Source organism: Simochromis diagramma, unplaced genomic scaffold (genome assembly GCF_900408965.1).
Source record: "Simochromis diagramma unplaced genomic scaffold, fSimDia1.1 OVJJ01000434.1, whole genome shotgun sequence".
Classification (NCBI taxonomy): Eukaryota; Metazoa; Chordata; class Actinopteri; order Cichliformes; family Cichlidae; genus Simochromis; species Simochromis diagramma.
Window position 1 is genome coordinate 295,380 of NW_024387090.1, and position 14,854 is coordinate 310,233.

The following is a 14,854-nucleotide window of genomic DNA, read 5'->3' on the forward strand; positions in this document are numbered from 1 at the left end:
TTATTCTGGATATTAAAAAGGAGAGTTACAACGAGGAAGGAATGGCTATTATTTGTTTGGTAAAGAAAGAATAATCAAAATCATTTGTTTCCAGATTGAGAAGCAGAAACAGGCAGGAAGATTGATACTAAGATGTCCAAGTTTAAACACAGTTAGCTGATAATGTGATAATGGTTCCTGTCTAATGTGTCGAGGAGATTTGATATGACTGCTGCTTTCGTCACCACATTATCAGGAAGCCCTCTTAAATGCATATGAATCTAATCAGCGAGAGCTCGGAGGTAAAAATATGACTCCTCAGTTCCTTGACGTACTTGTATTGGCATTGATCGTTTCCGCCCACATCACAGCTGCGCAGTTTCTGCACCAGGATGCGGATGATGCTGATGAACAGGATGAAATTGATCTTGTAGAGAAAGAAAGAGGAGTCATATTAGCGAAAAGTGTAGAAAGGTTAGAAACTAATTTCTATGAAATTTGTCTGTCCAGGAGCAAAGAGTCCAAAAACTGACTGTACAGTTGTGTTTCCGAACTCCATCCATCCATCTTCTCACATTTACCCAGGCTGTCTGGATAAGTTTGCCTAGGCAGAGAAACGCAGACCTTCCTCCACCCAGCTACCTCCTCCAGCTCATCTTGAGGAACACCAAAGCATTTCAAGGCCAACTGGGAGCCATAATCTCCCCTGCATGTCCTGGGTCTACTTCGGGGCCTCCTCACTCAGGTCATAATCTTAGATATCCCCACGCCACCTCCATTGAATGTGGAGGAGTAGCAGCTCTAATCTGTCCCTCTAAATAACTGAATTCCTCACCCTGTCACTTTAGGTCACCACAGCTGAAGGCAGGGATGTAGAACGACCAGTAAATTGACAGCTTCGCTTTTACGCTCAGCTCTCTCTTTACCACAACGGACCAGTATAGTGTTCACATCACTGCAGACATGGCCCGAGTCCATCTGTCAGTCTTCTGCTCCCCTCACAGAGCAGAGTGACGAGATACTCGTCCACTGTAAAGCTCAACAACCCTTCATACAGTCCACTCCACACTTGGTGGTTTTTTGCTGGGGACCTGAGTAAGTGAAATGTGATGTACTTGCATTTACAGAGAGCTTTACTAACCACTCAAAGCTCTTTAGAGTGCAAACTTTAAGGACTTTATGTATCTCACATCCATGGCCATTTTAGCATCAGCACTTTAACCTTTGATGTCTTTGAACTACGAGAGGAAGCCCCAGCACCAAACACGGGCACAGGAAGAACATCTAAACACTACACACAAAGGCCTTAGCTGGGTTTCAATTCATTTTGAAGAGCAGTTCCCATATGTTGATAAAAATCAGCTGCCTTCTTCACTATGAGTGTAAGTGGAGGAGCTCACACCCACATACATGTGTTTATGTGACATATATGATGATGATACTTAAAAAATACTTTTTCAAGAATAAGAAACCAGCCAACCAGGTTACAAAAACTGAGAGGTGCCGAAATGAAACCAAGTGCAGCTAATAGCTGTGCTTAGCTGGATCATTAGCCACAGTGGGACCAAAGGCCAGCAAGGGAGGCATGTTCAAATAATGCTGCATTATAAAAACGCCTTAACTCTAACTTCGACCATATAACCAAATCTGAATCCTCAAACAAGCTTTTGACATGTTGCAAATATTTTTACAAAACATCACTCAGAGGTGTATTTTTTGCATTCCCCTAATTTTAAGTGTATTTTCTCTGGTTTTCTGTGTTAAGTGACTTCCATCACTCAGTCATACTGTTTGAACAAGCAGTGCACGAGAAAGCTACGCTCCAAAACCTGCCCAGTCATGTACCAACATACACAAACACACATTCAGAGAGCATGTCCTTACAGATGACTGTGTTTTCAGAACAATAACTTTACAACTGCCTGCATTTCATATATTTAGAAGACATCTATAAATCGTAGTTATAGCCAAATATAAATGGAAACTTGATGGCACAAAGCACACATTAGAGCACACATTATTGCAAAATGCTCAACAATCAAATCGTACAACGTCAGTTACATAGAGCTTTGCAAAAACAAGCAGTAAGCAGTTCGCTCACAACGGATCAAGCAGAGCTTCACTGTTGCAACAAGTAAAAATAGTAAAAATAGAAAAGTTCAGCATGACAGCTCTGATGGATTATCTGCTGGTTCGCATGTTTTGAAGTCGACTGCTGACTGATTGAATTTTATCTAAAACTTATCTGTTTGCAGATGTTTTCTCAATGACTGAGCAGCCTTTTTTTTTATGAATGTCTGTATCAGAGGATATAATTGTGTCTGGGATTTCCAGTGTAAATAAAGAGATCCACCATCTGAGGCCAAGTCTCACAGAAAATCCAAAAATAGTGATAAAATATGTCACACTGTAATTTTTTAGTATGCTGCATATGGAAATGAATGTTGCTGGAGCAGCTTTGCAACTCTGAAACTAACGGATTTCAATGGGAAGGATGATTTATGCCTGCACTGCTTGTTTGTTTTAGATCACTCTGGCTGTGACACTTTTGACATAATCAGAATATTTTATCCCAATCTGTGATCTTTTGCTAAACCTCATCAACTAGTTTTGATGCTTAAACCTTTCTCCTGGAAACCCAACAATAAACAGTATGTTAAAAAGAAACATTATCTGTGAGTACTTTAGCAAACTCTATTACCAAAATAAAAACTACAGTACAAAGTGCTCTGGTTCAGTCCAAGAGTTAAAGTATAACCATCTATGTGTCTTAAAGCTTCAAAATTAAAAGGACTCATTGTGCAGATTGACTCTGGTATGGTTTATAAAGATGTGAATGCTATAGTCATTCGTTATTTGTATATAACATCTTCCCTTATAGAAAAGTACTGAGTATTGCTGCTGACCAAAAACAGATCAGCAGCAATACTTTTGTAGTTTTTAAATGATGCTGAGTTTGTACCAAGTGAGTGAAGCTAACATTCTTGCCATCATTACACCACCAGCAACAGCCTGAACCTTTGATAAAAAGCAGGATCCATGTTTTCATGTCATTAATGCCAAATCCTGCCATCTGAATGTTGCATGGCATGTTTCCATTTAGCATCAGTTGAACAGGAGCACTTAAACGATGTGTCCAGTAAGTGTGTGACTCTAAAAACCAATGTGTGGCTGTGCAGGCTCTGTAATAGTGCATCATTTTTAATATGGTGAATATTTATTTGTAAAATAAAAATAATGATCCAATGTTTTATATCTTAGTAGAAGAAAGCAAAATAAAATGAGAAAAGGAGAACAAGGACAAAGCAGGTGAAAATGAAAATGGATTTCAGATTAATGACTAAAAACAACAACAACAAAAAACAGACGAAACAGACTTGACCTATTAATTTAGACTGTGTTATACCCACTGGTGGGGCATAATGGGCTGTGTGTACAATCATCCTGACCACAGATCCACTCACTTTTACTCAGGTCAATTCTTTATACTGTTTATAACTAATAAGAATTGTGTCCAGGATGCCGAAAAAACATTTAAAAAGTGCTTTTTTAATTCATGAAAAAACTCTGTCTGATGTATGCAAGGTTATCCTGGGACAAAACTCACAATGATAGATGCCATGATGGGCCAGTTGATCACTCTGTTTGGTATGGGGGTGTTGTTCATCTCCCAACACCTGGAAGTGAGTAAATAAGTCAGTGAGATTTGTAATATTTCCTGACCTAGAGATGGTTAAATGAAATCAAAGATGCATTATTTTGATATAAGCTTCAACCAATGCAACTGCATGCATGTGGTGGAAATTAAGGATAAGCATAATATGCCCCCTGCAAGTTTGTAACGTTTGATTTTTGCACTGACCTTGACACAGTTTGTGAAAACAATGTTTAAACACTTGCAGACTCACCCCATGTCCTCCATGTATATCCTACAAATGATCCATGCCACGATGAACACAAGAGGGATTCCTGAGAACCAGAGAGTAGAGAGGAAGGTAGATATGGAGGAGAAGAGGATCTGTTTAGGTTCTCTATCTGGCAGGCACAGAACATCCTCGCAAAGTGCCACAAAGGAAATATGACGTCTACACACACACATTAAACATCTGGGGCTGAACGGTGATGCATTGGGGAGGAACTGTTGGTAAAGTGGAGATGGATAGTGGAAGGAAGGTGTCAGAAGGCAGCAGCTGAGACAGAATGGAAGAGAGCGAACGCAGAGGCCAGGAGAGTGTTTACTGCCCGGACTTTCCCTGAATACACCAGCTCACTTCAGCAGCGTGACGCACTGTCTGCTGGTTGTCTGAGTGCTGGCACTGTGTTTTGCAGAGGCTCACACTAAAGGGGTGCTACAACAGGGCTGTCTATGAAATTTCTAAATTTATCAATATAATTGATTTTTTTAAACTGCAGGGTTAATAGCACGCTAACTGCAACCAGGGAACATTGAATGAATTGTTATTTTCATAAACTTTTCTGGTCTTCCTGACCTCTCGCAGCCTCATTCGTATGGAGCTTAATTCTCTGCAGGGATTTTCTTAAGGGCTCGATCTGCTTTGCATCAACACCTCCTGTGATAAAATTTAACCTAGCATGAATCCCAGAGAGCGCAGTGATGTATTGCTGACCTATATGTGCTGTGTGGGTAGTGGCAGACATTATGTAGCAGAGAAGTGTGTTTGCTCATTGTGAAGAGGTCATTTGTACATTGTTTAGCACTGACTTGCCAACAGCTAAGCTTGGGCAGGTCAGCTAGTCTCATTTTATGTGCACATAAAGGTTAAAAGGAACAATTAGCCTAGTTACTGTACATTAAGTAGATTGCTTAACAAAAGCCATCCGTGTCAAAAACATATTAAAGCATAAGGTTAATCTTCAACAGTTTCAGGGGTCAGTTTAGCCCAGGATTAATTCAACCGAGTGGTAATGATGGAACAAATTTCACAACTCAATTCGTCTCTAGAGAGAGAGACTGCGCTTTGTTTGGAAATACTTCAGATTTTGGCCAGCAGATGGTAAATGTGGAAAAAAAAATGTTGGGACAAAAGATTATGAGCAAGTCCAACCTCACCCTGACTGAAACACTGCGGGAGGACGTTAAGAGAGCTGTGAATAAACAAATGCCTGCAAATCTCAATGAACCGAGGTAATATTTTAAATAAGAGTGCCAGAATTTCTCCACAACAATGTAAGAGACTGATAAAGCCATTCAAAAAGGTATTACTTCAAGCTATTGCTGATAAAGAAGGTTTTAAAAGTCACTGAATCATGGATGTAATTAGTTTTTCACTGGATTGCATAGCATGTGAAACTTTGTAAGAAAGAGAAAGTTCCAAGTAGCTCAGCTCCCTGATGGTTCGACCACTTTGTTAGTTGAGTGATGTTAATGGACTGTTTCTACTTTACTGCACTCATGTCAGATAACTCTAAACTTTCTCTGCGCAGAAACCAAACTAAGTCCACAATACAAGTGCTCTAAACTTTCCCCAGGAGTCTGAGGTTTCCATTATTATTCGTTTTTTTTAATCATCTTTAGACTGTCTTACATTGTCTTTGGTTTCTATTCAGTTTTAATAAAGTGTTTTTAATGCATGATCATCAGATGTTTCAGTGGGTTTTAAGACATTAACTTGGTGATAGGAACATTATCAGTGGTAACACATAAGACCAGGCCAATAAGACTGTAAAGACAACATAAAGTTACGGTGCTCTCATTGTGGTTCAACCTACCCCAGCCGATGAGCATGTAGATGGAGAGGCGGAAGGAGTAGGTGGGGAGGACGAGCAGCAGCGTGTGAAGGTAAAGACCTTCAACCAGCAGCCAGAAGAAGTTAGCTAAGATGAAGTACTGGAAGAAGATCAGGCTGGCCTTACAGCCCACCTACACACACACACACACACACACACACACACATACACACACAGCAACATGCTTTGTTACATCCATTCTATAGTTTGCATAGTAACGTTCTGTATGTAATATTATAATTTGACCACAAAGAAATACATTTTCACAAAGAATTAGAAGAATCACCAACTTCATTGTGAACCTTGATGACTGGCATTAGGGTGACTGTTTTTACACTGTGAAAAGATTTCTCAAATGTTTTGTGTAAATGTGCAGTTGAGCCAGTGTATTAAAAAAATCTGCGCTTGTTTCCAATGAATTTACTAATTTACTTTTCCCAGAACTGAAAGACATTTGTTTTTAACCGCTCCATGAACGGTGATCCACATGGTAGAACATTCAAAGCTGGAGAACTATTGCTCAAGACCACTTTATAAATTACAAGTCTGGCTTTTTGGAAGAAGAAACTGAGTGATGTCTTTTGCACAGGACTGTATATCCAACCCATGACTCCTGGATTAACGGTGCTAGAAATGCAAATTTGAAAACTCTCTTCAGCATGTGTGGACATGTTGGAAAAAACGCAGATATAGAGGTAAACTTTGCAAGCCACCCACAGTTTTCTAAACTAAAACTGCTTCTTTATGTGAATGGTTTCCAATGCTTCACTCTGAGGTCATTTATAGCCATCTGCCTAAGGACCCTCAGTGCCGTGCAAAACATTTAGATACGTTAGATTCTTATCCATCACACACACACAAAAACAACATCAGGAAGGCGTCTAACTGGTTCCAAATTCATGCTTCTGCATGACAAAGAGTCCAAACATTTAGCCAGAGTCATAAAAAACCAAACATTCAGTTCAGCTACAAGAGTCCTGCAACAGATGGCCTCATAAAGTGCTCATCTCCAAGATGCTTGGAAGAGCCCAGAAAGTTTTTTAAAGGTGAACGTTGGTATCACCAATACAGACTCCTCCTGTTTGTACTTTAATTAAGGTTCATCTAAAGGTTTTTGTACATATAGTAAATGTGTTTAACGGTGAAGTAAAAAATGTGTGTGTGTTTTCATGCGTGAAAGGCTACCAGCGAGGGCTGTTGGCTGCAGTCTGTGGTTTCACCATACGAGAAGAGCAGGGTGTCTTTGACGAGCACTGCGACGGCGCGCAGGATGAACGACACGAACAAGTTCAGATGGATGTAGTTCCTCATGCAGTGGAGTCTCCTGTAAACACGCACACACACGCAAACATAGAGAAGTGTGTTTACAGAGTGTCTGGGTGTGAATTGACTGAAGGATGCGGTATCTAAACATGTTGATAGCGGCCGAGTGAGCAGCTGGAGTCCATCCAGACTGAGCTTCGCACATCTCTACAAACTGTTATCATGCTCCGTATGTTCGGAAGTGTTAAGAGTATATAAATAAAAATGTGTTACATAACCCGATTCTGAATACATCATTTGTTCAAATTATCTTGACTTTTCAGGAAATTTGCACAACAAGACTGATAACTTCGCCTTCAGCGCTGGACCCTGCCTGACTTTACACCTCACGTTTCTTTCAGGATTTCCGCACTTTAGAAGAACAAAAATGATTCATTCAACATATGTGAGAAGACTGAAGAGGTCAGAGCCATGACCCCAAACTCTGATTGCAATCTGCTGGTGTAGTAAATGTGAGTTTTCTAAAGAAACGTGCTCTCCAAACCCTGTATATGTTTTCTTTATAAAGATGACCTGAGGGGCTGCGCGAGGGCCCAGCATAAGACTACGAATCGTGCAAAGTCACTCTGGCAGCGTTTAAGAATAGAAATCTGGAGCTATGATGTAAAACTGAAGACAAAATCATCTGTTTCTGATTTCTTCACATACCAACTTTCACAGTTTCAGGGAATTTAAATTGAGATGTTAGATTAGTCATTATCATTAACTTTACAAACCTATTTCAAAATTACATAAGGGAAGTTTCATGTTTTTTTTACATTCGTCACCATACTTTTATGTTTAAAAAGAGAAAGAGAGTTTCTGCAGACTTTTCAGGGTTATTGTAGTAATAGAAAAAGTGTGAGGCACCTTTGTTTGTCCTTCATAAGAAGCCTCATTTACATATAAGAGATGTTTATTTTAGGTTGTTCCACCACCCCTGTGGATGTTTCCAGCAGTGTCCTTGTTAAGCTCAAAAGCATCGCCCTCGTCTTTGTTACTTTTACTTTGTCCTTTAGGTAAGTAAGAAAATTTGAATCCGTCCATGTGCACACAACATTATAAATCATGACATCCAAAGGCAACAATTTGTAGAAGTTTTAGCTTCTAGTTATAGTTAGTTATAGTTAAAGCTGGGTCGGGTGACCATGAATTATCTCTTAGTTATGCTGCCACAGGCTCAGGCAGCTGTGGGACTTTCCACGAAGCAGCGACAACTTCTCCTGTCTCCACTCTTCCACAGCATGTCCTTAGATGCCACCACTGCGTTTGTGTTCTCTGTCCTCTCTGTGCCTCTCCAACCTGTTCGCTTGTTTCAGCAAGTCTGCCTAACACACGTTTTCTTCCTGAGGCGAAGAATAAAAGCCCTAATGCACCCTTTGACCGCCAAGAGAAGCATCCAATACTATCAGTTGCTTCTTAGTTTTAGCTTTTTTTCCCCTACTTCCATTTTGCTTCATTCAGCTTTAGTTGTGTTTTGTGTGCTTTTGCAGCATTTTTTAATTTGCTGGTGTCCGTTTGACCTCTCAGGGCGACTGTACGAAGAGGTAAAAATACTATTGTGCAGGGTTACTGTGATGGAACATGTTATGCCCTGAGTAAATGCCTTGATGGAGTTAATGGCACCATCAGGACAAGCAAGGCAATCAATGCTTGTCCAGTGAAATCTAAAAATAGACATTGATTAAAATCAAATTGGACTAAAGTATCTTAAAGTAGGATTGATCTGCTTTAGTCTGCTTGACTGAGAGTCAAATTAATGGGTGTGTTTGTGTCCTGTCATCAGCGCCTGCAGCTGGGCAAACTGAGAGCACAGCTGCTTTTTCTGGTTGTTTGAACATGCATATTGGGGATTATGTCTCGTCTTTGATGGGTGATCAGGACACTAGACAAGTCGTCTGCGGCGCTGCTTTCAGTGTTCTAGGATCAGATAAGATCTGTACTTTAGATGGAAAAAGAGCAAATATTAGCAAGTAATTATCAGAATAATCACGTGTAAAGTAAAAGAGTTGCAGTTTTTGTAGTTACAGGAGATGTTTTTTAACAGTAGCTTTTTAATAGCTGTTTTATTAAATATTTAATATTATTACATATTTATATGAGAACACTTAAACTGAGTTCATCTTAAACATCTGCAGCAGAAGCATTTTGCTTTTGAATTTTGGACAATAATACAGTTTTGTGTGTAGTGAGGTGCTTTCATAGTTTTTATTTCTACTTTTACTGCATCAGACGAAACTCTACACAGCTCAATATTTGCACTTCCTGGTTGTCTGTGACTCCACAGCTTCCTTTATGCTTCTCTTTCCTCCACTTTCCCATTCATCAAACAAGTGGTGACAGCGCTGTGGTCTCTGAACATGTGCTTTTTGGATGACTTGTCCCTGTTACGGGGATTTTTTTTTCTCTGACTATGTGGTCACTAATGTTCTGTCAGTGTTGTTTGTCTTTATAGTATACAGTGCCTTGAGATGACTTGTAATTCTGGTCACCATGAATTAAACTGAAACCTTAGTGCTTCTGTGAGCTGTGGTCAGTGAGTGTTTTTACCTGAACAAACAGATGATGATGGTGCTGGTTAGCAGAGTGATGATTGACAGGCTGTGGCCCAGATTGGACAGAATCTGCACCGCCTTGTAGAAGACCAGCTGCAGACATACACAAAACAGAATTATTATTATTTTCCTGCTTATCGAATCATAAATAATGGAGCCGCTGTCACATCGATTGTGAAGCACAGCTGGGTCCCCATCCTGAGTGTACACTGTGCTTCTTAATGTAACAGTGGATCCTGTGAGCACCTCAAATGTTCATGTAGATTTTAACGACATTCTTTGCCTTAATGACTGCTGAGTAAAATTAATTAAAATAAATGTGCGTCTACATGTGTGTCCTATTCTTCTGCCATGAATCTATTGCTTTCTTTTCTAGGCACCTCTAAATTTAGAAGAAGTTGTACAAATATGCACCTTTTACTCCTTTGGTCCACATAAAGGTACGCATAGAGGTCCAGTACACGTATGTATGTTGTAACTGCAGGGACAGATATTGACTTTTATTGTACTTGTGATTCTGATGTTTTGAGTTTTATAGTGAATAAGTAAAGAAGAACTCTCTAGTCCCCTGTAAAATCCCAAAATAGTTCGACCGAAAAAGGATAAACGGCCACTGAGGATTTCATAACTTGCACAAGGGTATTTCCTTTTATAAATACAGTCTGATCACAGAGGAGGAAAAAGTGGGAGAGAAATAACTGTCCAGGAAATTTTTCCCACACCACGAAGCGGTGATGATACACTGATGAAACACGGCACTCATTCTGCCCACTGCTTCTTTGTCCAGAGTGGAGATGCTCTTTCACAATAAGGGGAGGGTCGGGATAAGAATGAGGATCTGTTCCTTCTCAAAACAGTTCAAACCTCTCCTCTGACTCTGGCCAACACACACCCGCAGAGCATTAATGCTGCTCGCAATGTGTGGGTTTGTCAGTGCCTGGCGTTCGTTGCTATCTCATCACGTATAAACAACATTCTCAACCTCTGACACACCATCTGGCAATTAACCAGATATACACATTACACATCTACATCTAGCCTATATAAAATATACTCACTGACCTCTTTAGGTTAACATCGCTTCACAATGCTGAGGGTGGACACCCTTCTCCATCCATCCATCCATCCATTCATCCATCCATCCAACCATTCATCCATCCATCCATCCATCCATCCATCTTCTATCACTCACAGTAGAGAAACCCAGAACTCCCTCACTCAGGCATTCCCAAGTCAGCTGAGATATATTTATATATCCAGCAGCTCCTTTCTCTCTTCCTGGAAGTGGCACCCAGGAAGCATCCAAATCAGATGCCTGGACTGCCTTACAATTGTACAATTTCTCTGAACCTGTGTAAATTCTAACCTCAGCTTCCCGTTCTTAGCTGAGAGGAGTGGTACCCGATGTGCTCCTCTGCTGCTGCTTCAAGGTTCAATCTGTTGGATTAATCTGTCTTCACAGATGCATTTCTGCATATCTTGACTGTAACTGCTGCCGTCCGATCAGCACAAAGAAGTCGGGCCTTTCTCCTCTGACCTCTGACATGAACGCATCATCTTTGCCCAGAAAACTTTCACTCACTGGATATTTTCTCCTTTATGAGAAAAAGGTCCACAGAGATGGTTGTGTGGGAAAATCCCATTAGATCAGCAGCTTCTGAAATAGACGACCAGCCCATCTGGCACCAACATCCATGTTACAGCCAAAGTCACTTAATTCACCTTCCTTCTCCATTGTCATGCTCGGTTTGAACTTCAGCAGGTTGTCTTGATCAGGTCTACAAGCCAGTCAGTTGTAGTTTTTACCTGATGCCAGTAAACAACTCCATGTCCTTTTTTGGTGTGTTGGTGTGTTTATTGAAGTACTGTGACATACACTGGGTTTACAAACCCAGTGTATGTCTGAGTAGGTAAGACAAACATAAATCACTGACAAAACATGCTAGTTATGCAGGAAATGTGGCTAACAGCACCCGGAGGACGGGGTTTCAGGCAAAACAGAGAAAATGTCTCCTCTTTAAGGTCTAAAGTCCTCACATAGATGGATTTCCTGAAGTACGTAAGTGGAAGTTGTCATTTTGAAACATTTGTATTTTTCACGATTTCCATTTTTGGAGACTTTCGTGTTCTCTCTGTTCTTCTTTTTAAATTTTTTTTAATCAATTTGTCTCTTTTATCTTTGGCAATCAGTCACTCTTTCCATTTCCTCTTATTTCTTATCTTTCATTTTTCTTACATACTCGCTTGTTGTTTTTCACACAACATTCACCGCCTAATGATCTATCACGTCCTCCCCCCAAATTTTTTCAATCTGTAGTCCAGAGATTTTCCATCATTCTGATAAAGTTTGTTCACTAACTTATTTGGATCATCTTGATAATCGATGGTCATTCATATTTGAACTATTGCGATAATGTACTTCAGTCTAATGACTCCTAAAATAGAGCTTAAATGTCTTTGTAATGTTCAATATTTACATTTTAGTGAAACTGTTCTGCAGGCTTTGAGGTGACGCAGATAAAATATATGAACGCGTGAGACTTTTTCCATTGTGGCGTTTCTACTTTTAGAGTTTCGGTCCCTGTCTGTCCACTGTAAATATTCGCACACAGAGACAAATATCTGAGCATACACAGACGGTCGCAGCCTGGCATCGGTGTCTCATTCCTCAGCACGATTCTCAGGCCTTCTGGCTGGGAGCTGATGACCTGCTGGCTCTGGTCTGCTGCAGCCGCACTGCCTTCTATGTCCAAATGCATCGTCTCCATCCATAAACTCTGGCTCATTCTGTCATGGTCCTGGGCCATGTTGGCCCAGTATTCTTAGTTTTCTTGTATGTTTGTATTTTTGTTCCCTATTTAGGCCATGTTTCCTGAGTTGCCCTGTTGTGTTGTTCCCTAAGTGTTTTCCCTTCGTGGCTTTTACCCCCTGTGTGCCCCTCTGTGTATCTGTGAGCCCTCGTCTCTCCTTATGTTTTATTCCACGTTTCCCCTGCCCGTTATGTCCAAGTTCTCCCCGTGCTCTCTCCTCCTGTCTGAACCTCTGTACTTCCTGTTTGACTCTGCCCGTCTCCCGTCAGTGTTATGTTCACCCCGCCCTGTCTCGTTATGGTTATCTGTGTCAGCTGTGTTCCCCGTGTGTTCCCACTTTCCTCGTTAACCCCTGTGTATTTCTGTCTGCGTCTCCCTCAGTTCTGTGTCGTAGTCTCCCTCATGCTGTGTGTGATTCTCCCCGTGGTTCCTGGTATAGTTTATGTTTAGCTTTCCCAGTTTAGTTTAGTACTGTTTTTGTGTTTCACCCTTTGCCAGCATTAAAGCTGTGTTTTTGAGTTTACGTTTTGTCTCCGTGAGTTTGCGTTTGGGTCCTCTCCTGCCTGCCACACAGCCGAATCATGACAGAAGACTACGACCATTACATGGACCCAGCAAACCGCTCTCAGCTGCGTGAGCGTCAGGATGCTGCCTTTGCTGAGCTAGAGGAGGAGCTCTGCTTGAGGCCGTGGCGCGCTCCTGACTACGGGCGGATTTTCCGAGGAACTCGGCTGGCTCTCGGTGGTCCCCGGAGCTGCCGAAAGCCCCCACCTGCCGCTTCACTTGCACCCAAGCCGCGGCCGCTTCAGGTGGGAATTCTCCGCGTCCCTTCAATTGCCCACGCTCCAGCCTCCGTGTCGCCGTTCTGCACGCCGGAGGCTCAGCTATTCTCTCCGCCCGCTTCCCCTCCCCGTAGGAAGCGGCGCACACGCCGCAATAAGATGGACCATGTTAAGCAACTCCCGGTGGTGAGCTACACTGATTATCCTTCTTCCGCTTCTCTGGACATTAAGAACAATAGACACACTCCTGATCCTGTCGATGTGTCCCTGATGGACGACGACATAGACTGGGAGAAGTTTTTTCATTTTGCTCCCTTTGAACAGGGAGAAATCACAGATAATAAGCACTCGCCAAAGGCTGTAAATGCTGTGAAAGGGAAAACTGTGAACCACTCTACCAGGTCAAACACACTCAGTTCCGGTTCCGTCTGTTCGGGTTTTGTCAGGTCCGGTTCAGTCATCCCCAAGTCAGCTCACTCTACAACTGTTAACCCAAGGATTTCAAAAACTATTAAAACAAGGACTGCTAATACTAAGACTGCAAAACATGAAGTGGACTGCGGGTTCATTTTTGACAGATCTATTTTTGTCGACCCTGAGCCTGCTGTTTCTAAGACTGTTTTTTTCTGAGCCTGCTCCTTTTCCTGCTCGTGTTTCTCCTCCCGGGGCAGCTCGGGCCCAGCGTACCTCTGCACCCGTACCAGTTCCTCGGGTGGGGGAGGCTGAGGCCCAGTTAGTCCCCGCTCTGGTTTCCAGGCCGGCTGAGGCTCTGTCCCTTTCTGCACCCGTACCAGCTCCTCGGGTGGGAAGGGCAGTTGCCCAGCCGTTGCCGGTGCCTGTTCCGGTCCCCAGGGTGAGGTCAGCCAGGATACAGCCCGTCTCCGCACCCGTACCTACTCCTCGGGTGGGAGTGGCCAGTGTCCGGCATGTGCCTGCACCCGTCCCTGTTTCTACTAAGGGCTCAGGAGAATTCGGTCTACAATCCACACCGCCATCACTACTGCATGCCTTTCAGTCTTTAGCTCAGTCATTAGCGTTGTTAGCAGCCCAGTCTGTAGTACACTTTCCTGTGCTTCCGTTAACTCAGCCCTTAGCCCACTGTGCAGCTCAGCCAGCTCCCCATTGTTCAGCTCAGTCATCTGTTCCGTCACCCACTCAGCCTTCTGTTCAGCCGGTGGTCTCTGCACCTACTGGTCATGCCACGTCAGCTGGAGGGCCCGAGGAGCCCGTCCAGCAGCCTTCCTCGTCAGCTGGTGGTTCCGGAGAACCACACCAGCCTCACGCTTCGTCAGCTGGAGGGTCCGAGGGGCCCGTCCAGCCTCCTGTCTCCGCTGGAGGGTCCGAGGGGCCCGTCCAGCCTCGGCCGGCCCCCTGAACTGTTTCCACGTCGTCGCCGTTGCCTTCCGCGCGGCCGGCCCCCTGAACTGCCCCGTCGTCTCCTTCGTCGCTGCCTTCCGCACGGCCGGCCTCCGGACCAGCTCTGTCACCTGTGCCACCCGCCTGGTCGGCCCCCCGACCGTGCGACCCGTGGACTTTTGTGCCGGTGGGCTCTGGGTCGGCCCCCTGAACTTTATTTGTACTATGGTCTTGTGCTCCTGTGTTTTCTGTTGTTCGTTTTTGTTTCCTGTTCTGGTCCCTCCGTCCTGGTCCCCCGCCTCCCGCCCTGGGTGGGTTGTTT

At 43.0% G+C, this 14,854-nt stretch overlaps 1 protein-coding gene across 1 annotated transcript in view; it reads right to left on the reverse strand.

Annotated features, from left to right (window-relative positions):
• The window catches only part of LOC120742760 (vasoactive intestinal polypeptide receptor 2-like), a 49,065-nt gene that overhangs the window by 3,901 nt on the left and 30,310 nt on the right, over positions 1-14,854 (reverse strand). The window contains exons 6-11 of the mRNA XM_040046193.1: positions 9,580-9,677; positions 6,913-7,051; positions 5,710-5,860; positions 3,888-3,948; positions 3,587-3,656; positions 315-406 (exon numbers count right to left, since the gene is read on the reverse strand). Coding sequence (XP_039902127.1) covers positions 315-406; positions 3,587-3,656; positions 3,888-3,948; positions 5,710-5,860; positions 6,913-7,051; positions 9,580-9,677 — 611 coding nt within the window. The remainder of the gene's footprint in view (positions 1-314; positions 407-3,586; positions 3,657-3,887; positions 3,949-5,709; positions 5,861-6,912; positions 7,052-9,579; positions 9,678-14,854) is intronic.